We start from the raw sequence: 23,985 nt of genomic DNA, 5'->3' as shown, positions 1-23,985 counted from the left end.
AACATGGTCGGTGGATAATTTGTCATTTGTCTAAATTTCTACTTAAACTTAGTTGATAAGTGGATAAGTTAAATGATATAAATGACACTTGTCTAGATTTATATCGTTTTATAGCATTTATACCGTTTTGTCTACTTTTGACAGCGATAGACGGTAAATGGCAACGTTTGTTGAATAATTAAATATATAGTCGAGTTTTGACGGCTAGACTTTGATTATTTTATCCTAGTGCTCACTGGGTCACGATAAGTGCTCTTGTGCTATATAAATGGTGCAAAATACAAATTTTTGGAGTTAAATATCAGTAAGTATCTGTGTTTTTCATTATATATACAATCAAACTCATTTATTTACATATAACATGATCAATACATTTTTCAGGGATGGCAAGACATTTCTTCTTGGCAGCTGCTGCTATCGAAGAAAAACAAGACAGAAAACTTCAACGCCGGGCCATAAGGGATGCATGCAACCCGTTTGATAAGCCCGACGGGGAGTTATGGCGCATATATAGGGTGCGGAAAGAATTAGCACTCTATGTGTGCTGAACTTGACGCCGACCTCAAGCCTCAACATGGCGATGGATTGCCGGCACATCTTAAAGTAAAGATATAATGTTGCACTATTCCTCAAATCATTCCCGTTACCTTTACCACCTTGATCATAATCATTATTTCATAATGATATACCTACTTACAAGTCTTTGTTTTAGGTTTTAACATCACTGCACCTATTGGCTGACGGTAGTTACTAACGGGGAACTGGACAAGACCATGGCTTGTCCATTGCTCAGTCTACCGTCAGCCGGTACTTGGATCAATTTGTAATTGTGGTGAATAGAAGGTATGTCCATTTTGGTACAGAATACCACTGACACCGGAGATAAGAAGGTAAAAAAACACGAGTATGGATGTGCAGTGGTGCATATGAAGGCAAAAAGACGCAGTCAGTAACAAAATATTTATATTTATTTTCTTACGTAGATTTTTAGGGACCATGAAGTACAAATGAGGCTTGAATGTGGATTTTTGTGGTATTTGTATTTGAAGTGTTTCTACCTAAATATTTCAATGCAGAATCATACCTTATTTTTGTTATTATATGCAACTTCTTTACCACTCTTACATATGTATTTATGTAAGTATTATTCAATGCTACGTGTAGCTAAAGTACCAAATCATGAAAGTGTTGGATTGTTTACAGACTCAAGGACACTTGGATAGTCTTCCCAGAAAATTAGAGGTGTTCAGGAGGCATATGGGGTTGCTAACATTTTAGGCACAGTAGACTGCACCCAAGTAAAAATATTTCCATAACCTTTACCGCATGGCGTACAGTTTCTAAACAGAAAAGGAATTCATTCGCTAAACGTTCAGTTGGTATGTAATAACTGCAAAATCATAATTAGAAATTTTAGAATAAATCGAATGGATGGACAGAATCGATATTTTCTTGTAAACCGTAAGATCGCCAAAGTAATCCCTGACAACACCAATGGGGATTACTTTGAATCGGGATTAGTACGTTTTGTTACAACTCATCATTTTGCTAAATCGGATACAAATAGGTAGTCAAATACTATTTTGTAATTTCTAAAATATTAAGAGATTACATATACATATAACCGTTGTTATAATATTTTAAGTATAAATATTTGTGAAATGTTTGACGTTTTCCGCGATTAGGTACATAGATACCCAGAGTCGTTCCATGCAAGTCACCTGTTAGTTTTACGTGATGTATCTGCAAAATTGCATGGACATTGGACACTTTATGAATAAATTAAATTTAGGTTTACCTACCATGTTTAGGGCTCCACTCCTCAAATTTGCTCTGCGGTGACCGAACACATACCCATGTACATGGATTTTTTTAAATGGGAGACTGGGGGCAGCTGCCTACCATATCCATTGAAAAAGTATTGTACCTACGTTGGTTGCTCTTAAAGACTAAGAATTGTTATTAGAGAAAAGTGGTTTACAAATACCTTAACTAGGATTCCTTGTGTTTCAGGCAGAAATGGACAATATGAATATTTTTTTAACTATTCACTTAATTATAAAATCTTAACGTCATAATGTGTTGAGAAAATAACTTGTGAGACTTCTAATTGTTTTTGCTGCAATTACCTTATATCTTGCGATTAGCTTAATCAAAGTAGTTTTAATGCAACAATATGATATTGTGATCAGAAATTTTAATATAAACTGACGATAAGGCACCGACTTCAAACATATTAGTTGGTAATGCATATACTTAAAAAAGTATAATATTTTATTTTATCCTTTTTGAAGTCGGTTTACTTTTTTTGTAAAAAGTTTTTTTGATTATTTTACTTTATAGGTATAATTGGTTTTTCTTTTTTCCAGAAATCTTCCAATAAAAGGCGAACCTGAAGCGGAAATGGAAGGGGGCGCTGCTCGAGGGATGCATTACATGCAGAGAAGCGTGCCCTATTAATAAATAAATATTTCGCCTAGTATTATTTTATTTTGTTATGTTCATTAACACTGCCTTCCTGAAAACATTCTGAGGAAACCGGACTAGCCCCAAGAGGTCATCCATTAATTAGATCACACGTTAAGGAGGAGAGAGGGGGTCAAGAAAATGTGACATGTTGTGACTAGAGGGAGGGGAAGTCATAAACTTTGTGACGTCATAAGTCATTCATTTACGAAATATAAGGTATACATAATCCTATGTATGCAGTTCATAGTTAACTGAGCCAAGCTAACAATAAGCACGGCATGGGATCGAATTTAAACGGTTGTGAGTCTAACTTTAGCAAAAAAGAAATATGACTAGCGTGAATGCTCAGATGAACTAGACATGATTGAAAATGAAGACCTAATAGGTTCTCCGAAACATGTCGCACAAGTGTCAAAAATAACGTGAGTTAGTTAAACCGTAGTGTTTAACTTACGGTGTGGGCTGTCATTAGATAGGTCTTTTAAAACAAATATGGGTCTTTCATGACCATTTTTAGATAAAGATAATATTTTTGTAAATAATCGCTCTGAAAGAAAAAAGAAGAGTCCCTCCCTCTAACTTTCGAACCATGTTGGGTCCAAATAATATGACAAAAAATCATACATTCAACTTGGAACACACGACTGGCTATTGGCAGGTCTCGACATTTTTTTTTTTAAGAGCTCTCAGAGGATAGCTTGTTATGCAATAACTTTAGTTTTGTACTAATTTAAATTAAATTATGAGCAGGCTCAATCAAGGGGTTCTGGAGCTATATAAGAGCCTAGAAACCCAAAAGCTATTTGTGAGGGGTCTTATTGCTATTCTAGTCAACTTGTTTGCAAGAAAGTGTGGTCGGCGGTATCAAATGAAAAAGCCCGGCTTACACGTTTTTGATATTGTTTTTAAATGTACCATTTTACATAATTAGCAAGATAAACGAATTCAAAATTACATAATATAGTCATTTGGTAAGAAACGTAACCGTTTACCATAGATACGGTCTTTTTAAATCTCTATGGTGACTTGAAACTATACTCAAACACACCCAGTTTGGCAGTAGAAAAAGGCGCAAAGTTTAAATTTTATATGGGAGACCCTTTGCGCCTATATTTTTAAAAATTTACCGCCTTTTTTCTACCGACCAAGTTGCTGTACCAGAGTTTATCATTTTCCGAGTAAGTAGGTGCAACAAATGCAATCGCTATACATAATTTTTGGCAAACCGCGAGTTCTCAGTTCCGGGCGAAAAACTATTGAAGGAAAACTATAGCGAACTCCGCCGTATACTAAATCATCCACATCGCAATGGAATGTGGTGCAACGCCAGTGTGAAGACCGCCTTACGTTAATTTCACTCAATAGGCACAGTCCGTACCAAAAGTAACTCATCGTGTGAAATGTTGGAAATGATCTACACGCTTAATTTTGAACACCTTACACGCTTCACTACATTTGCCTGTCTTTCAAACCTTAAAACGTGCCTTCAAATCAAAGCGAGCAATGATTCCCCATTTGCTATGTATGAATTGTAGACACAAGCCAACTATTTATTAAAAGACGTCTTAATTAAACACAATAAGAATCTATTTTGCAAACTCTTAAATCATGGATAACTTTTAACTATCAATGTCAAATGTGGATATGTGGTAATATGTCATTTAACCAACTATTCATTAAAATACGCTTTAAGTATACTTGTTTACAATTTATTTTTCAAAAGCACAAACCATGGATAATTTTTAACTGTTAATGTCATATGAAGATAAGTGGTAGAATGTGATTTAATCATCTATTCTTTAAAATACGCCTTAAGGCATAGAGTTTAAAATTCATTTTTCAAAACCTCAAAATATGTCGCGCTATCATTAGTCAATTATAGGTTACCCTCGCGACTTTATACCGAATTAAGTCACTTATCAGATAATCGCCAATCCAAGCATTAAATGATTAATGATATAATGACAAAACCATCATAGGCCGGCTGCATAGGTCATTTAGAAAGTGATTTATCGAATTAATCGATATTACAGATTTAATTACTTACATGATACATCCGACTTCCGCTGATCTGTTCAGTTGGTTATCGCACTAATTCGGTGCAGATGCGATTCCAAAGTGATATTTCAATGTTTAACCATCTTGGATTTAAGCTAAGTCCGTTGTTCAATACGACGCTTTGAAATGTCCAATATAAAGAAACCCCTAAATGTCTTAGTAATTTCAGCCAACGTTCCAAAAATAAGTTTACACGACAACCCGACCTTAATATCAATATCTTAGAGGCGTGTAAATATATTTTGGAGCGTTGGCTAGTGAAGATGTTTTATTTGTGAACTCGACTGTTCAGTCACCAGCACATATATCGGAGCCGCTAAGGCACTCACAAATATATGAACTCATCTCTATTGTCAAGGCGTTAGTGCGTGTTCAGATATTTTTGAGCACCTCGGCCTCTCCGATATATCTGACGGCGAGTGAACACTATGGCTACTTTATGAATGTGTTAATTCATAATGTGTCCATACAATTTTGCAGCTCGCCGTACATATCTCCTTCTTATCACGCGATATCTAATTACTTAATTAGCTAGGTATGTCATGTTGAACATTGTGTAATTAATCGCTGAACGCTCCAGTTGCCGGCTCACAATAGTCACGACGCGCACATAGCCCGCTCGTTACAGTCGGTTAAAGGGCAACTTTCTAGGAAACCGACAATATGGCCGGTGCAACTCTTGTTCATTAGATAAGTGTCCTCTAGGAAAGTTAAATAAATCGAGAAACAATGACAGGTTCTTTACGAGCCATTAAGTGGAATCAGTACCCCTAGTGTAAATTTGATCGACATCATAACGTGACGAACGCGTTTGCGTTAAGTCTCATTTTGTATAGGATTTTGAGTTTCCAAAACGTCCCTTTTCGCGCTCTTTCTAAATCCAATACAAAATGAGACTAAACGCAAACATTTAGTCTCATTTTGTATTGGATTTAGAAATCACGTCACGTTTCGAAATGGAATTTATTTACACTAGGGGTACAGTTCTCAAGAAATTTTCTGTATATTATAGACAGGTTAAAGAGCGTAAATCAAAAATGCAGGTTTTCCTGAGAGTTTCACATTTAATTATTAAAAGGGGGCGTCAAGAGGGACGGAAGATTTGGTCATCGCACCTTTTACCTATTATATAAATATATACTTCTTTTAAAAAAAAATATTCGTCGGATCCCTCGGCTATATCACTAGCTATTTATTTTAGGCTCAAATTATACGGCTATGGTATAGTATGCAGGGTAACGGTGTTCAACTGAAAACAAATGTACCATAGATGTGTGTTAAGTGGTAACTTAAGTCGAGGGGAAACAGAGACAGCAGCGTATCAGATTAGATTTCAGTGCCGTACCATGTAATTAATAAAATAATAAATAAATAAATAAATATTTATAGGACATTATTACACAAATTGACTAAGTCCCACAGTAAGCTCAATAAGGCTTGTGTTGAGGGTACTTAGACAACGATATATATAATACATAAATATGTATAAATACTTAAATACATAGAAAACACCCATGACTCAGGAACAAATATCCATGCTCATCACACGAACAAATGCCCTTACCAGGATTTGAACCCGGGACCATCAGCTTCGTAGGCAGGGTCACTACCCACTAGGCCAAACCGGTCGTCAAATTAACGTTTCCAGTTGTATTTATTGATAAGTACAGTCTTAATTGCTGATTAGGTAGTCCTTGCTGAGAAAGGTAGAATAGCATTTAGAAACTCTGGGTGTTAAAATATTAAATATAACCGGCCAAGAGCATGTCGGGCCACGCTCAGTGTAGGGTTCCGTAGTTACTCTTCCGTCACAATAAGCTAAACTGGAGCTTAAAGTATAGTAAATTGTTAACCAAGGGATGAAACGGTACCTTTCACCTGAGTTAAACAAATAGGCAAATTTGCATAATCAGTACCTAATTAAAATAAGTCTTTTTACTATGAAGGGAAAACTTTTTGCGATAACTCAAAAACAGCTAAACTGATCATGTCCGCTATAGTTTTCATTTAATGTCTTTCTTAAGCTCTACTTCCACGATTTTTTTTCATATTTTTTGGACCTATGGTTCAAAAGTTAGAGGGGGGGGGGGCACATTTTTTTTTCTTTCGAAGCGATTATCTCCGAATATATTCACTTTATCAAAAAATGTTTCTTGAAAACCCGTATTAGTTTTGAAAGACCTTTCCAACGATACCCCACACTCTAGGGATGGAGCGAAAAAAAAATTTCACCCCCACTTTACGTGTAGGGGAGGTACCCTAAAAAAATTAAATTTTAAGATTTTATGGTACGACTTTGTCGGCTTTATTGATTTATATATCCATGCCAAATTTCAGCTTTCTAGCACTAACGACCACGGAGCAAAGCCTCGGACAGACAGACAGACAGACAGACAGACAGACGGACATGGCGAAACTATAAGGGTTCCGTTTTATGCCATTTGGCTACGGAACCCTAAAAAGGATTTTTTAAATCTCTACATACATTTTCACATAGAAATGGAACTCCCTCACGAAAAAAGTAGAGTTTGCCAAAGGGACAAAATTGTCTACATGCTAATATTACATGAAACTTGGCAATGAGCATTTAATATATCATTTAACATAATAATATATGTATAAAAATATGTATAATTCCAATTTCTAGCAACAAAAACTATATATTAATGTTAAATGTCATGTTACTTTAGAATGTCGTTAAGATGACTTCGATTGTATGGCGGCGGCCTGTTCGTGTGACCCGAATAAAGTTCGTGGTCATATATTTATGTCCCTTCATTCAGATACTTATATTGCCTGTTATGCCAATTACATTATATCCATAAAAAGCGGTTTGAGGAATTAATTCCCAGTAAGCTGGAAATCGTTTTAATACCTTCATCTGGTCCAAATTGCGTGTAATCCGAGCTTGCGCAATCCCAGGAGGTGTGCATACATTTTGAGAGCTTTATATAAATTGTTCCTTGCATTGCCAAACTACTCGATGCAGAAGACCCCACCATCGATTACAATGGCACCACCAGCAAGGATGGATCAACACTGGTGAAGCCAAGGATATCGTATTTTTAACATGATCATACCAAAAATAAAGAAATTCAAAATGGTGGCCATTTTTTTACAATTTTGTCTACGAATTCATATTAAGGTGCGTTTCGAATCCTCAGATATCAATTATCATCAAAACAAATTTTAAGTCGGATTTACTGTTTTCGATCTACAAGCAAAAAACTTAAAAAGAGTAAAAATTTATGCACACCTCCTGGGATTGTACAAACGCGGATTAAACGTAATTAAGACTAAATAAAGATGTTCAAACAATTTCCAGATTCTTGGGAATAAATTTTTCGAAAAATTCTAATTTGATCTGCCCATGCACCTACCTAAGTAACTTTTTTTCAACTCACAATAATAGTTGTATGTTAACACATTCAGTTGCATAACAGCCATTTACACGTATTTTGTCACGTCTGAGAACAAAGAATAGCTTTCATGGTCTATCGTTGTCAGTAATGGACCATTATTATGTAAATCCACACGTTTGTACGTCATCGCCGTCGGATAAAGGAAATTATCAGAGCGTGACTGATGTCCAAGGCGGGGCAGAGGACCATTTGGTGATTAAATTCATGATTACTTTACTGACCAATACTCGTATTATGACTGCGAAAGACACTTTCACGCTATAACTGAAGTATAGTGTATTCGAATAATACCTTAATACTTTCAGACTTACCTTAATACTTTCAGTGCCAAGCGCCCCATTTCCAATATAAAATGAACCCACCTAGCGGGTTCTTGACAGTGAATATGTGTTAAACTAATTATTTTAACATTTTTTATGAGTAGAAAACTCAATAGTGGCGTCTTACACGACAAAAAAGGTACGATTTACGACAAATGATGATGATGAAATTTACTTTTGCAAAGTTGTTATTTTGACCGCTGGTGCATGGCCTAGCGTTAAGAGCGTGCGACTTTTAATCCGAAGGACGCGGGTTCTAATCCCGTCTTGTACCAATGAGTTTTTCAGAACTTAATATGTACGAAATATCATTTGATACCTATTTACCATTCGCTTTTCAGTGAGGAAAACATCGTGAGGAAACCGGACTTATCCCGATAAGGCCTAGTTCCCTCTGGGTTGGAAGGTCAAATATATGGCAGTCGCTTTAGTAAAAATTAGTGCCTACGCCAATTATTGGGATTAGTTGTCGAGTGGATCCGCAACCCCGATGAGCCGCGGCAAGAATGCCCGATAATTCGAGGAAGATGATGTGATGGTGAGAGTTAATTCGTTTGACTCATAGATTCATTTAAAAAGGGGATCTTAAATATTAAATTTTCTTTGCATGAAAAATTATGACTTGCCGCATGTCGTCCCCCAAAATTAAAAAAAAAGACAAGTTTTCTGTGTGACCATTTATTTTAGTATAATTTTTATGTAAATCAAAATATGTTACTGTCGATGTCGGCACAGGCTACATATTTATCGGCACAAGAAATCTTTCTTACTTCGCGTTCTTTAATATACAATATACGCCAGTAAGTATTTAAAAAAAAACATTTCTCACTAGATCCATTTTGGATCTATAGACTGGATCTATCGAGAATGAAGGTGCTGCAAAGTAAACCAAAATCATGAAACTTGTTTAAACACATATAGCCGTATTTTCTTTTTCGTTTCTCTGTCTCGAATAGTCGGAGTTTCTCGCTGACTCATCCGTTTTCCGCCGCGTTTCTCCGCGCTCTTTGATGTGCGCCGGCGCCGACGCATAGCACAGCGGCATTCCTACTTAAAAAAATACGTTAGGTCAGGTTATTTGATAGGTAGTTATGTTATGACTCGCTCGCACCAAAATATACGTCGGCGGCTGATCGTAAAATCAGGCAGATCATGAATTTCCTAGGCATATCGTGAAACGTGAAAATCATTGTCTCGTTCCCTTAAGCACCCAACCTAATCTAACCTAACCTAACGAACTTAACCTGCCTATCTATTGGTTTAATTCAATATGACTACCGTCAAAACATTTCACAGGAACTTTACGATCGGCCGTCAATAACACTTTATAACAAAGTACCCTTAGAGGCATGGAACCTGCCCTATACTTCATTCAAGCAATACGTCAAAAATGCACTTCTCAAAAAGGGATACTATAAAATAGATGACTACTTGGGAGACACGGAATCATGGCCAAGTATCCAGTCTCAAAAGCTGTAATAGTTTTGCGTGCAGTGTCCCGGAGAGGCATATGGCGCTGTTGTTTCTAGCTGTTCAACCTTATGTATTAATGTTTGTTATGTTTTAGTTATTTTGATGATGACATTGACATATTAAATACATAGTAGTTATGTATTCTGTAGAACTAGTTTTAAGATTGTTAGCTTAACAGTCTCTTGACGTGAAATATGTATTTCATACAATTTTTTATTTTTTTTATTCTTTGACATTTGGAGAACCTTTACACCTCCAAATCTTATTATTGTGTATTATTATTTTTCTCAGACCGTGGGGACCTTATACATCTCCAAACTTAATGTATTAACCGTGGAGACTATACGTCTCTGTCATATTGTATAATATACTTGACTTGGTACATACTAGTTATGTACAGAATGTAGCATTAGTTTATGAGACTGCTAGTTTAACAGTCCAGACGCGGTTTATTTATTTAGTATAAATTTTATTTTGACACTTGGAGAGACTTTACACCTCCAAATTTTATTAGTATTAGTACTCTGACATTGGGGACCTTTTACATCTCCAGATTTAATGTGTTTTAACCATAGAGACTATACATCTCTATTGTATTGTATTAATTATTTATTTTAAGATTATTATAATGTAATGTTTACCCAGGTATTGGCTGTTGTATTTATAAATGTTGTTATGTATTTTTCATGTCACTATATGATGTTACTATAAATGTTGTATTGACTTGTAAAAGAGCCCTTGAGGCCTACTTGCAGAATAAATTTTTTAATTTTGAATTTTGAATTTTGAATATATATGACACCGTAAAATTGTAAATACTCGTCAGTTTATAATGTCGCTAGTTACATTATAAACTGACGGCAGTTAGATTACAAACTAATTTAACCTAACCTACGTTATATTATCTTACGGTGTCATATAGGTATACATCAAGACGACAATTTGAACGCCATATTGGGTCGGGTTAATCTTCGTAAGATCACCGTTTGCTGTTGCTACTTAAATTTTTAAAAACTCACAGCGGATATTGGGTAAGAAGAAAAAATTATGTCTATACTTTTTCTTCCATCAATTAACCAAACTACGCATTTTCTATTTTCCCTTTTTACAGGAACTTGTCTTAAAAGGTAAAATTACCCGAAGTGTAACTTACAGTCGATACAAATGCAAATGGAATACTTTTCCGTTTCGTGCACAATGTTTTGTTGTTATAAATGACACGAAAATTTAAAGAACCATTTAGACTTTTATTGCCACTTTTCATTGTCCCTGTTTACAAACATAAACATCACTCAAGTGTGTTTATTATTCACGCAGTGTTAATGTTAAAACGCTCGGAAAATCACACCGCTTCTCATAGCTTTATAGGTTTCCTGCCACTTTCACTCACTATGAGGGTTTAAGTGTTATGCGTGTAGAAAACGCGACCAATGCTCATTGGCTAATATTATATAGGTATTGATAGTAATCAACTGATCAGGTAATCGCAGTAATATCAATAAATGAATAGACTAATAGCTAGCACGCACGCATGTATATGTAATTAATTTGAGTTACTTGCATAAAATGGCTGACACGTCGTTTTCATGGTTTATGCTGACGTTTTCTATCTGAGGGTTGAGTTTCTCATAACATCTGGGGTGCGGTAGACGAGCAAAGCGAAGTGCAACGGCGCTACTTACCTTTTCTCGAAGCGCTTCGTCGTTTTTTTGAACTCTCATAACTTGGGTTTGAATTATACCAGATAAACGAAAATCTCGGGATATAATGTCAATAGTGGACTTATTAAGCCAAAAAAATTCAATTGTATAGCTATCATACTCTAGATTTCTTCATATCTAAAAAAACCCGATTTCGTCACTGACTCACTCACTCACTCACTGATGTTCATCGAAACCCTTAGGGTACTTCCTGAAGTCTTAGGAAGCTGAAATTTGGTATGTAGGATAATATTAGTACACAAATAACAAAAAAATCAAAAACTCGTAACCATACTTTGCATGGGGTCTTTCGGCACCTTCTCGTAAGCTGAAGTGAAGCTGTTAAAAGTACAAAATTAACCCGCTTTCTAAAATGGCATTAAATCTTATCAGTTGTTTCTTTTGTTCCAGATGATTCCCGTAATACGGACGTGCGCCGTGCTCTGGCTAGTGGCGTGCGTGTACGGCTCTGACGACAATGCCACCACCACCGTCATCCGCACCACGCTGCTGCCCGCGCGCACCACGCGCACCGAGCTCAAGGTCTCGCGCAGCCTCAACCCCGACGCCACCACCACCCTCAACGTTCGCACCAGGACGGGGCACATGACTCAACTTATAGTCAAGAAAAAGGATAGGTCTACTACCCTAGCCAGCACAACTATCGCCCCAACCACCCTCCCTATCAAGGACGCAAATGACATCAAACTAAACATCACAGAGGAAAACAAAAACAAAACCGAAGGCAGAGACCAAAGAAAGCTCAATTACGTAGGATCGCTTAACAGCGACCTAGCTGGATTCGATTATTACTTAAATCGTAAAAACTCCGAGGAACCCAGCGACATCAAGGCGGAGTACGGCAACTGGTCGCCCGTGTCCGTCTACCCCGAGTCCCACATTCAGGAGGACGGCAAACAGCCGCAGGCGGACCCGGAGACTTCCAGTTACTACCCCACGTACGACAACGAGAAGAGAACCGAGAACAAAAAGGTATACATCACATCGACCAGCTTTTTGGATTACGGAGGCCCTATTAAGAACTATAGGTTCGATCCCAGTAATCCGGTTATAAAGAACGACAGGAATCCTGTCTACATCGAAGTCGTCAGCACGAAAGTTTCCGATGGCGAAGGACGGTCTTCGAAAGTGCCGGATCCCGTTATTATTAGTTCAGACCCCGTCTATACGAAGAAGGTTTTGGACAAGTTCAACAAACGTGGCAGGTCTATTCTGACACTCGGTGATGACGGGATTCCTGAAATCCAGGGCGTAAGAATGCCCGACGACGAATCCGACAAGAAAACGTGGCGCAACGCGAGGGTTGTCAACGGTGAGCTTCTACCGTACCCAGAAGGATATACTCCCCCCAAGGCCATACCGGAGGCTGACGTGTATCCTGACGTATCTGTTGCCGACCCCGCGCAAAACTTCGGCCCGTTCACCAAAGACGACAATTTCGAACTAAAGGACGGACCCTTCACCAAACACGACAATATCAAGTTCGACGAGGGCGACAGTATCGGCCCCTACATGACCAGCGACAACCCAACGTTCGCATATAAGCACAAAAAAGAAAACCATTATCTGAAATCCGGATACGGTCCTTTCACTAAAGCCGATAATTCGAAAGTCGCCAACTCGAAACTCATTGAATATATTAAGCAAATTAACGAGCAGGAATCGAAACGCGATTACTTCAGTGGGCGGAGCTCCCGCGCGCACACCGGCGACCTGGAGTACGCCGAGAGCCACATCCAGCGGCGCATGCTGCAGCACCCCGGCGAGGTCAACTACCCCAACTCCGCCATGTACACGCCCAAGAACGCCAAGCCCGGCTTCGACGAGAGCGTTAGAAATCCCGTCCTCCAATACGCGCACCCCGATCTAGGCGTGCAACCCGCTAAAGTCACACGCGACAATCCAGAATATTACGAAAACAAGGAACGTAAAGTAAAATACTACACCACGAATGTACCGAAGAGCGCTCACCCGTATCCCATGGAGCCCATTGACGGATACGGCCAGCAGCGCTCGCAGGGCCCCACCAACGCCAACCGTTACTACGAGGACGAGTACAACAAGTTCTCGTACTACGACCGCAGTCACACCAGCCCGCGCTACCCCTACAGCTACGGCTACATCAAGCGAGTGCCCGAGCCCTCCCTCTGGAAGAAGTTCACCGACTCCATGAAGGACACGTTCCATACCGCGACCCAGACCGTCCATCAGTTAGCCAAGCCGATAACTGATCCTATTGCTAAAGTAACGCAACCTATTTTTGATCCTTTAGTCGAAGCTACGCAAAAAATATCACACAACTTAGGTCTGTATCCGTCAAACTCTTTACAAACACAGAGATATGCTCAGGATAAGATCGGTGTTGCCGCGGTTGCGTCTGGAGCTCCGGCAATGTTGCCCGCTATAGGCTTGATGGCCGGAGGCGCGGCGCTCGGAATAGGCGCCGTAGCTATGGGCAGACTGTTCGATGGCAACTTAATGCGAAGTGCGAGCTTAAGCGAGGACTACGACGAGTTAGAGAAGGAACACAAGCGCGCTCTAACCGGCGCTCCGTACGACATCGACAAAAAATTCATCAGCCGACAGAAGGTGTACGATGACAATTACAAAATGCCGAGTGAGAACGTGTACGTGGTGATGTCTCCCGATGAAGCGAAGAGATCAAAGCGAGATGTGTTAATCCAGGGCGATAGTTATCACGGCAAGGATTTACGGAGGACGAAGCGTCAAAGACGGTCTCTGTCTGAAGACATGCCCGATGAGCTGCAGCACCTAGACGGCAACGAGGGTGGGTCGTCGCTGACGGCGGCGGCGATGGAGCTGGTGCGGCAGACGGACTGGCGCGACCACCAGTGCGCGAAGCGCACCTTCTGCCGGGTGCTCACCGCGCAGACCTCCGACTCCATCTTCGCCATGGAGAAGAAGATGGAATCGTTACTTAAAATGTAAGTAGCCTTGCCTTACCCCTGTACGCTGTTAAGGTTTTTAAGGTCCTCTATCATTAGCCTTCGTTTCATCCGTACTGAATGAGTTTCCCTGTGTAGTGGCGTCATGAGAATTACGTGCTTAAAAGGTACACAGATATTTAGATTCGAATTTCCCATTTGTTCGCATTCAGTCAAAGTATCCGTCATTACTAAGTGTTAAACAACTAGTCAGGTACCAAATCATTGCCTAAAAACCATCCTGGAGAGCAAATAGAAATTTTAGAGATCTACGACCAACAATTCATCATTGTTTAGTTTTAGTTATTCCGAAACTTTAAAAGCACAGGCCGAAAATCTTCAAGCAATGAAAGTTCCTGTTCAATTTCCAAATTTGAAATTTGATGACTGCAGTAATGGTCCATTTCTTGAGCGCATCACATTGCATTCGCGCTGGTATGCATATATTCCCACACTTTTCGCATACAAACGAGAAATACTAACTGCCCTATTAGAGCACACTGTCGTTGCGTCACAAGTTTCACTTTCAAAGGTCGCCAGCGCAGCGTAAATATCGTCGCAGTATTCCACGCACGCGCTGTTACAGTCACCTGCTTATATACGCGCAGCTGACCGCTGATGTGCGAGTAACTTTCGTGATTTCAATAACAATGCAATAAATCACGACGGGAATGTGTAAGGCTTACATTCAGGTTATACTTAGCCAGGTCATAAGTTCTGTCAAAAAGGTTTTGACTGATAAAAAAGCTATAGGATACTACCTACCTAGAAACTAAATTTTCTGTCTCAGTTTTGCACAATTCTATGCAATATTCAGAAAAATGTTATAAAAAACATGCATAAAATACGCGACCTGTTCGAGATGATTTTGATCCCTAGTTATTTATTTTTCTTGTTTACATGGTCGAATCTTACATAAAATAAAAGCTGGATCTTTTATCTTCCTTAAAATATATAATTTATGTGTATTGGTATTGCCAACCTGCAACTGTACGTGTTTTACCAAACGTACTCGTAGGATGGCAGTCAAAAATTTGCAAATCACTGAAAAATACCCTAAGTTTGAAGGGTATTAGCTGAAGTACAGACTTGTCGGAAAACTAATTGCAGGTGATAAAATAACATTCTAATAAAGTAGATTCAAACAAATAAACGATTGTACCTATTTTATTAATGTGACTCTGATTTTTACTTCCTTTGGTAAAGTATAATTTTTCGCAATCCAGCCGCGTATTTGCATTTAACATCAATCCCAAAGTAAACAAGTAGTAAATTAAGACGTGACTTAAATTTTAAACTAATTATATTACGTTTTGATCAGTATAAAATAAGCTTTCAATTCATGGCAAACTTTTTTTATTAAATGCTTTATATTACATTTTATCAGTCAAAACCTTTGTGACAGAACTTATGACCCAACTAAGTAGGTCATATTATACTATGAATGTTATAATGGTTCTCAATGCTTAAAAGGTACACGTAATTGTTCCTTTCGTAATTGTTATTTACAGTTTTTAACCATATATACCTACTGTGTTAACACTTTAATTTTGTGATGATACAAATGAGCCCCATAATAACTCAACATTTAACATTTAAAACCTTTGTGTTACGAACATGACGGCATATAGTGACAGTCGATCAAAATGGAACCATCCTGCCACTGCAGGTCAGTATTGCTTCCAATACAAATGAATAAAAACATCCAAATTACGGTAGCATCTAAAAGATACTTTAAGCAAATCATGATATTCATGATTTACAATAAAACCATAGTGCACATCACATGAAGAGTCGTAGTTATGGAAGCTAGAGGCAAGGAACAGAATCTCCATATACCAAAAAGTGTCCGACAAGAAACCATAAATAGGTGGCGCTACAATACCTAGAATACTTGGGAAAAAAATCTAATCATAGACAGCGCACTTCACTCCGTCAATAACGCCTAGGTTCTTAGCTACTGTAGCGCTACTCTAGAGAGATTTGGAACTATTATTTATAGCTGACAGCTGGACACTTTTGCAACAGTTCTGCCTAAGGAGATTCTGTTCCTTGCCTCTAGCTTCCATAGTCGTAGTTCCTCTATCTTTTTAATCCGGCATTTACGGGTTCACACACCCACATAACGATACAAATAACCACAACTGTCATAAACCTATGGCTTTGAAACACCGAAGTTTAAAGTTTAAACCCTGCCAATGTTTGTACCGTGCACGCGGGCAGCTTAAAGCCACAAACACGTGCAACGAGTTGCGTCAACTTTCCTTTACAACGGCCCAGCGGGATGACGATGGCGGTGACCGTCGGGACAAGTATTGCTAAACGCTTTGCCAGGGGAAAATAATCAACAATCCATCTTCTATTCTTTATTACCAGCGGGATGGCGATGTCGAGTTGATGACCTTTGGGACACAAGCAAATACGCTTTAGATGACGGAAAATACTGACAAATGTAAGTCCTTTATGGCTATAAACTGCGGGTAACGACCGTTAGGACACAAGTTGACAGGAAAACACTGACGGGTACTGTCAATCTCTTAAGTTGGCAACGCGTTAGCAATCTCGATATTGTATATATCCGCAATGTGCTAGTCTTAGCCGAATATATATGCGTTTGATACGACGTGTCCAATTAAATTGATAGTAACTTAGTAAAGCCCGACCAGAAATATGTGATCATGTCAAGAGGGCGCTGTTACTCCCATGTATAGGGTGACACTTCAGTTTAGTATGAAAAATTTAGTTCCAATGAAATTCCGCAATATGGCACGTGATCATATATTACTGCTCAAGCTTTAACTTATACTATATAATTTTGTAAACTCTAACGGGATTAAATAATTAAACTCTTACTCTTATCAGCAAATTGGAAGAATAATTACCATCAATATTTATAGATTTCACATACCGTAGAGAAATGTTCCATCGGTCTTTTGATTGAAAATTTCATTGCTAGTTAAGTTTCTCTCTGAATAACTGCTAATGCCACCATAGATATATAAATTACCACTTATTATTTTGTAAATAAAGTATTGGACAGAAATACGTGTAAAAAGTGGGAGGCCTTTGCCCAGTTGTGAGTTTCTTTATTCCAAGCTAACAAATATAAATAAAGTTCTGTCAGAATATTCAAAATGGAAATCCAAGAGCTCTGAAGGTTCTGAGAGACGTCTCAAAACAGTGCGACCGTATGCATGTAAAGTAAATATCCATGTGTTTGTGTTACTCCAAACATTTGCTTAGTAGCATCAGTCGCAAAAGTGAGTGGCCGGAGAAAGTGCAGCCTCGACGCACCGTCATGTAATATGTGCACGCATGCTGGCACACTGGTCTACTGATAAATACAAATGCAACGATTAATATCCGAATGAAAATCTCCTGGAAAACTATTATTAAGATTTTCCATTCTAACCTGACAAGGAAAGGCGTTTGGACAGTGCACGAAAGTACATCTGGTGTTATGCTGCGAAAACGATGTATTTCTCGTCCTTAAACATCACTTCAGCCAAAACCGGCAGTAAGAGTATTGATAGAGGCCCTACCAGTAGCTCTTTTAAGTACACTGATATCTAGAATTTGGAACAATGTAGTTTTAAAAAATATAATGAAAAAGAAAGAAGTATATATGGACGGTGGAATTAAAAGGAGTGAATTCTCTTATAGTAGAACTGTTGCAAAAGTGTCCAGCTGTCAGCTATAAATAATAGTTCCAAATCTCTCTAGAGTAACGCTAGAGTAGCTAAGAACCTTGACGTTATTGACGGAGTGAAGTGCGCTACCTATGATTTGTTTTTTTTTTTCAAGTATTCTAAGTATTGTAGCGTCTTTATTTAAGGTTTTTTGACGACACTTTTTGGTACATGGAGATTTCATTCCTTACCTGCACCAGAATAAAAAAAAAACAGAAAGTCCGTTCTCGCCGTTCTTGAAACTACAGACCTAAACTTGCCCGACTCACTAGGGTTGCTTCTGTATTAAATTTCGAATTTTAAAAAGGAGTAGGTAATATAAGTTTACAGACATACATATACATAGATTCGTTTATACATACATCTTATCATATTTACATTCCTTAGAGACTGCATTTTGAAGTACATGACAGTAGGTACCTACGTAGCGGCGGGGACGCCAAGTGAGCAACGCACGCACAGCCCGACTAAGCTCTGCCCGAGAGTGCCCGAGAACGCCTGTAAATGTAACGTCTGTGTGCGTAAATGTCACGTCTGTGTGCGTGCGGCGAAAATGGCACTTTGTACTGAGCGGACTCTCTGCTCCGGCGCGCGCCGCCGCTATTGCCTCCTAATACTATGTGCCTCCACCTTCTATAAAAAGAAGCTACGTGCCTAAATAAAAGCAATTTCAAGTCATAAAAAGTATGAACGCAGTAATCACATGAAATACACGCCCACAATTGTCACTTTACTTTTTCTGGATTCCGACTACAAGTATACTTAGTAGGTATATTCAACGAGAGGGTTTTAAAATCAGCTGAAATGTATACCTTAGGTAGAAACCTGAAACTGAAGTTGTTCGTATATTACTTTTGATATCCTATTGCCCGGCAGAGGAGCTTTCTCTCTGCCTTTTAATTTACGAAAGTTCTTCAAAGTTTATCCCTTGACCGTAAAACAAATGGCTGCCGTTAAGAGGAAAGAATAGCTTTTTGAATGTATGAAATTCCATTTCGGGAGAAAACGGTTTCCACTTACTAAATCTTAACAAATCACTTTGATTTTGATGTCGATCGCTTCAGCATAATAGGTATATTCTAGATTTATAGGTGTCGCTTTTTTGGAAAAAAAAAAAATTTTTTCAAATTTTGAAAAAAAAAAGGAAAACCTATAAACCTAGTTTTTCATTGTGTCAATATTATACAAACCATCAGTGAGAATGGAAAATATTTTGAAGTGGAAAAACGTTATCTCTTTTTGTACGAACGATCACGTGGTATGATACTTCCCTCATTCAGTATTCAGTATTCAGTATTCAGTCATTTATTGCCTTCATAGGTACATATTAAGATGATACATAAGAATTCTGATCAGCTATGAACCCTGTAAGGGCACTGCAATTCATTCATCGTCATCATCATTTTTAGCCTCCAGCCTCCCACTGCTGAGCATAGGCCTCTCTTCGTGTACGCCACTTATCCCGGTCCTGGGCTAGTCTCATCCAGAAGTGTCCCGCAATTTTTCGAAAGTCATCCACCCAACGAGCCAACGGACGCCAGGCGCTTCTTTCATCCGAAAGCGGCCACCAATCTGTCAACATTTTGGTCCACCTGCCATCACTCTGCCTGGCAACAAGTCCCGCCCAATTCCATTTTAGCTTGGTAATGACATCACCCACTTCTCGCACCTTGGTGCGGCGTCGGATCTCGACATTCCTCACTCGGTCTTGAAGTTTAATGCCGAGCATGGCGCACTCCATGGCTCTCTGTGCTACTCGTATTTTATGCACAGCCTGCTTAGTGAGCGTCCATGCCACTTCCCTCATAAAGCAGTAACAGCAATGAAAGCCCAAATGGCCGGCCCCAGTGGGTCTGTGGGGCAGACAGCGGTTACGATGCCGCAGACAGTGCACAATTAACACGTTACATTTACATAGTGATGGACGTTTTACACGCTTGGTGAATGAAGGCCGTTTAAGTGACCCGAAACTAATATACAGCAACGCGTGGTAAGAATAAGAATTCCCTCAGTTTGTGTTCCAATGTTTTTGTCGGAACCCTTTCTTACACTGAGCCATACTATCATGTAACATAATGGACTTAGCAATTACATTTGTTCTTATTTTACTGAATCTTGTCTTATCAGTACAACGAATCCATTGTAACGCGTCCATCGTCGGTAGCGAACTGTCCCTCCCTTCTCATCCAGTAGATTTAGGTAAATACAACTTATAATTTTTATCACCATCACATTTTTAAAAATACCCATTATTCTGTCTGATGCAATGCAAGTCATGCACTAGCGAGCTGAATCATCAATTGACAAATCAATTTGTCCACACGTGATCCCCTCGTTAGAAACGTCAGTATATCAAGCCGAGACGTGTCCGCGACACGCGGGATGCAGTCACGAAGCAGAGTCACGAGCGAGTCGGCCGTGACGCCCGCCACTGATGCTCTGACTTATCGCACTGCTTGTATATTACTACAAATGTGCAAGTTACGGAAAGTTTCCAAAAAGCGAAAAGTTTTCGGATATTTCAGAAAAAAATTACAGGAAACAAAGCTAACTTCTTATTTTGGAAATGGAAAAAAGGATTCCCATACAAAAAACGTGCCAAGTTTCTGAAATGTTTCCATATGGAAATCTCGCAGTTTTGGAAATATGCCAATAAATAAGGATTAGCAAAAATACGTGCCATAAATTCTCCTTTAGTTTTTTTTAATGTTAAAAATAGAACTGACATACGGCAATTGACACACAGAGGAGCAACGCTGTATCTCTTCGCTGAACCTCAGATATTCATCACTCTCTCTTTGTACATACATGTAGCAATTATACTTAATTTGCTTATTGTTTAATCCGGCTGCTAACTTTGCAGCCAAAACAAATGTGAACCGACTAATACTAATTAATCCAGCATGACTGGAACGTGCGAGTATCATTTTTCAGGAAATATCGGTCGCCTGTCGCTTTTGCATTGTAATAAATGGTTTAATTAGTTTCCGATCGACAAATTGCATGCCGATATCCTTAGCACGCTTTGTTTATTTGTTATATTGCTGCTCCGTTCAAAATATACTTTTACCAGCCATTGTTACCAACTTGTCTGTTTTTAACAACATTAACAACCTATATATTATTTAATACCTGCTACTACTTTCATACAGATCTTGAAGAAATTATGTTCGGATTGCCACTGACAATACTTGCGTTGCCACCACCACTTTGGCGATGAATTAGCAACGGAAGTTTAATGGTTTTTTCTGGTTGAAAATGAAAACGAAATACCCTGCAACAACGGGGACGCCTACTCATGTGTAGATTTTGGAAAGAAAGCACGTGGAAATTTTTTGGCAATTTCTCATAATTATATGGGGGACGATTTTCCATTACCAAAATGGAAATTTCCTATTTCTTGTCACCGTTCCTGGGCAATCCGACTTTTAGGATACTCTCACAACTGCAAGGATACCATATCGCGTCTTTGGCACTCTGGCCATCTTTAGGTTATAAACATTGAACTCTTATAATACAAATCTTATACCACTGGTTATAAATGTTTTTTGGTGATTATACCCAAATCACTTAAAGTTGTAGTAATCATTCTCCCATGCGTTTAAAGCAGGCAAATCTAATCATACTCATCATTCAATCATCACTCAAGGTTACGCAACATCCACATTATTGTCAGTAACAACAAAAAATACCGATCGCACGCAATCTACAGCCTATGGACCTTTTAATCGAGCTGAGTCAGAGCAAAACATTTTTTCCTAATTGGAGACCAAGCAAATAAAAAAGCAAAACAGCATGACAGCATCGGACGCAATCGAGGCGCCATTGCATCACCGAATCTAAGCCACCAAAAAAACAACCTGCCGGTCAGACGGCTTGCCGCCAAAAAAATATGACGGCGACACGCTCAGATTACAAACAGTACCCATAGGTACGAGTTACAACGTATTGTTATGGAAACACATCATTAAATCATTTATAAAAATATAATAATATATTTTATTTATTGATTGGTATCAGTTGCTAATAGTGGTTCGCCTAGTGTTAATATTTAGCCTATTTATGTCATGGTTGTTCTCGTAGCGCAATAGCGGAAAATATTCAATTCTATAGACTTAATTATTCAAATTTCACTCTTCACTCTATTTGACCTGTAAAAGGTCCTGAACATACCAAACCGATCCAGGACGTGGTAGACCCCCCGCTATTTGGTGGACAAAGTACAAAAGGAGATGAACCAGAACAGCCTAAGGGTCTCCCCAAACTAGTCGACGCCGTTTCGGCAAATCGCGTACGGAAAAAGCTTTATGTCAACGCAATAAGAGCGAATAAGTCGTAAATCGGCTCGGCCCACGCGAAACGACGTCTTTCGACGGGAAAACGGCGTTTTGCCGTAAAGCTGTTCGCATTCGTACGACGCTGTTTGCAGCCTACCGCACACGTTCGCATTCATAAATCTCCTTATACCGCCGTACGGTGCCGGAAAGAGTTGAACGGCTCCGATCACGGCCGAGTACCTACGATAAGGACCGGTCAGAGCTGGCGGAAGCCGTTCAGCGTCTTCGACGGCCGAACATAGCTGACGACGGCCGAACAGAGCCGATGACGGTAAAAATGCTGGTAAGTCTTTTTTTTCCATGCCCGTCTGCGTAAAATATCCATCATCACAGGTTATTATATAATATGTAACAATTACCAAGGAAAATAATCTTACAGGTCTGTTCAATTTCAAACTCAGGTTGTTACTAACAACCAGTCTCCAAAAATGAGATTTACAATTGCCGATCACCCGCTGTCCTACATCTGTTCGTCGGACTCAACGGCTGTACGTGTGCTGTCTGACGTCTCGACGGCAGGACGGAGCACGGGAGAGCCGACCGTCGCTTTACAACTGTTGCGATAGCAAGTCGCAGGCGATCGGGCGTCTCTACGGCCGCAAGGAGGATGAGACTGCTAAACGCAGGTGTCCAACCGCGGAGACGGTCGATCGGCTAAATGCGAATAGTGTGGTGTAAAACACTCGGCGAAAGCCGACTCCGCGTCGACTGGTTTGGGGAGACCCTAACTACGCAGACAGCCTAGAACAGAGCTCTCTGGCGCAAACGTACTTGTACAAGGACAGATGAGCTGGTAAGAAGACTGTTTGACCTGTTTTTGCGGTTACATATTCCATTATTTTATTCATTATTCCTACTCGTTTTTGTATGTGGTTTGTGGTTATTATCAATCTCAATAATTCACTGCCATTGCCGCGAATGAATGTCGTCGTGTCCTTCAGAATGTGTTACTGATGAGATCTGTGTGTCGCGGACATAACCTCTCGTTGCGCAACTCGGAAACGGTGAAAGTGCGCGGACGGCATTCCGGCGCGCGCGCAACTTTGTGTACGCATAATATGTAAACAAGAGGGAAATGTAGGATTTTACCAACACCTTTGACATTCGGCTTTTCTATAATACTATCTTTACGACCAGTTTAGCCTAGAGGGTAGTGACCCTGCCTACGAAGCCGATGGTCCCGGGTTCAAATCCTGGTAAGGGCATTTATTCGTGTGATGAGCATGGATATTTGTTCCTGAGTCATGGGTGTTTTCTATGTATTTAAGTATTTATATATTATATATATCGTTGTCTAAGTACCCTCAACACAAGCCTTATTGAGCTTACTGTGGGACTTAGTCAATTTGTGTAATAATTATAATATTTATATTTATTTAATATTTATCTTATTATATGTATTCAAAAGATTCTACTTACGTTTAACTGCCAGTGAAACTTTCTTTACTCGTTGATTAAAACTGAAGTTGCACTTCAATTTTTTCATTAAAAACTACTTTCATTATGACAAATCTGCATGAAACTCCATAACTTGGTAATTACCAAGAAGAC

The 23,985-nt window shown here is 39.1% G+C and overlaps 1 protein-coding gene and 1 long non-coding RNA gene across 3 annotated transcripts in view; both read left to right on the top strand.

The window, feature by feature from the left end:
* Nucleotides 1-23,985, top strand: part of LOC133525488 (uncharacterized) — a 49,352-nt gene that overhangs the window by 18,192 nt on the left and 7,175 nt on the right. For both annotated transcript variants that reach the window (XM_061861745.1, XM_061861747.1), the window contains exon 2: nucleotides 11,854-14,408. In XM_061861745.1, the coding sequence (XP_061717729.1) occupies nucleotides 11,854-14,408 (2,555 nt within the window). The remainder of the gene's footprint in view (nucleotides 1-11,853; nucleotides 14,409-23,985) is intronic.
* On the top strand, nucleotides 415-1,978 carry LOC133525564 (uncharacterized). The gene is made up of 3 exons (XR_009800587.1): nucleotides 415-603; nucleotides 713-843; nucleotides 1,204-1,978. It is a non-coding gene; the product is annotated as an uncharacterized LOC133525564 (long non-coding RNA).

This window comes from Cydia pomonella, chromosome 15 (genome assembly GCF_033807575.1).
Source record: "Cydia pomonella isolate Wapato2018A chromosome 15, ilCydPomo1, whole genome shotgun sequence".
Taxonomy (NCBI): domain Eukaryota; kingdom Metazoa; phylum Arthropoda; class Insecta; order Lepidoptera; family Tortricidae; genus Cydia; species Cydia pomonella.
This window is presented reverse-complemented; position numbering and strand designations above follow the sequence as displayed.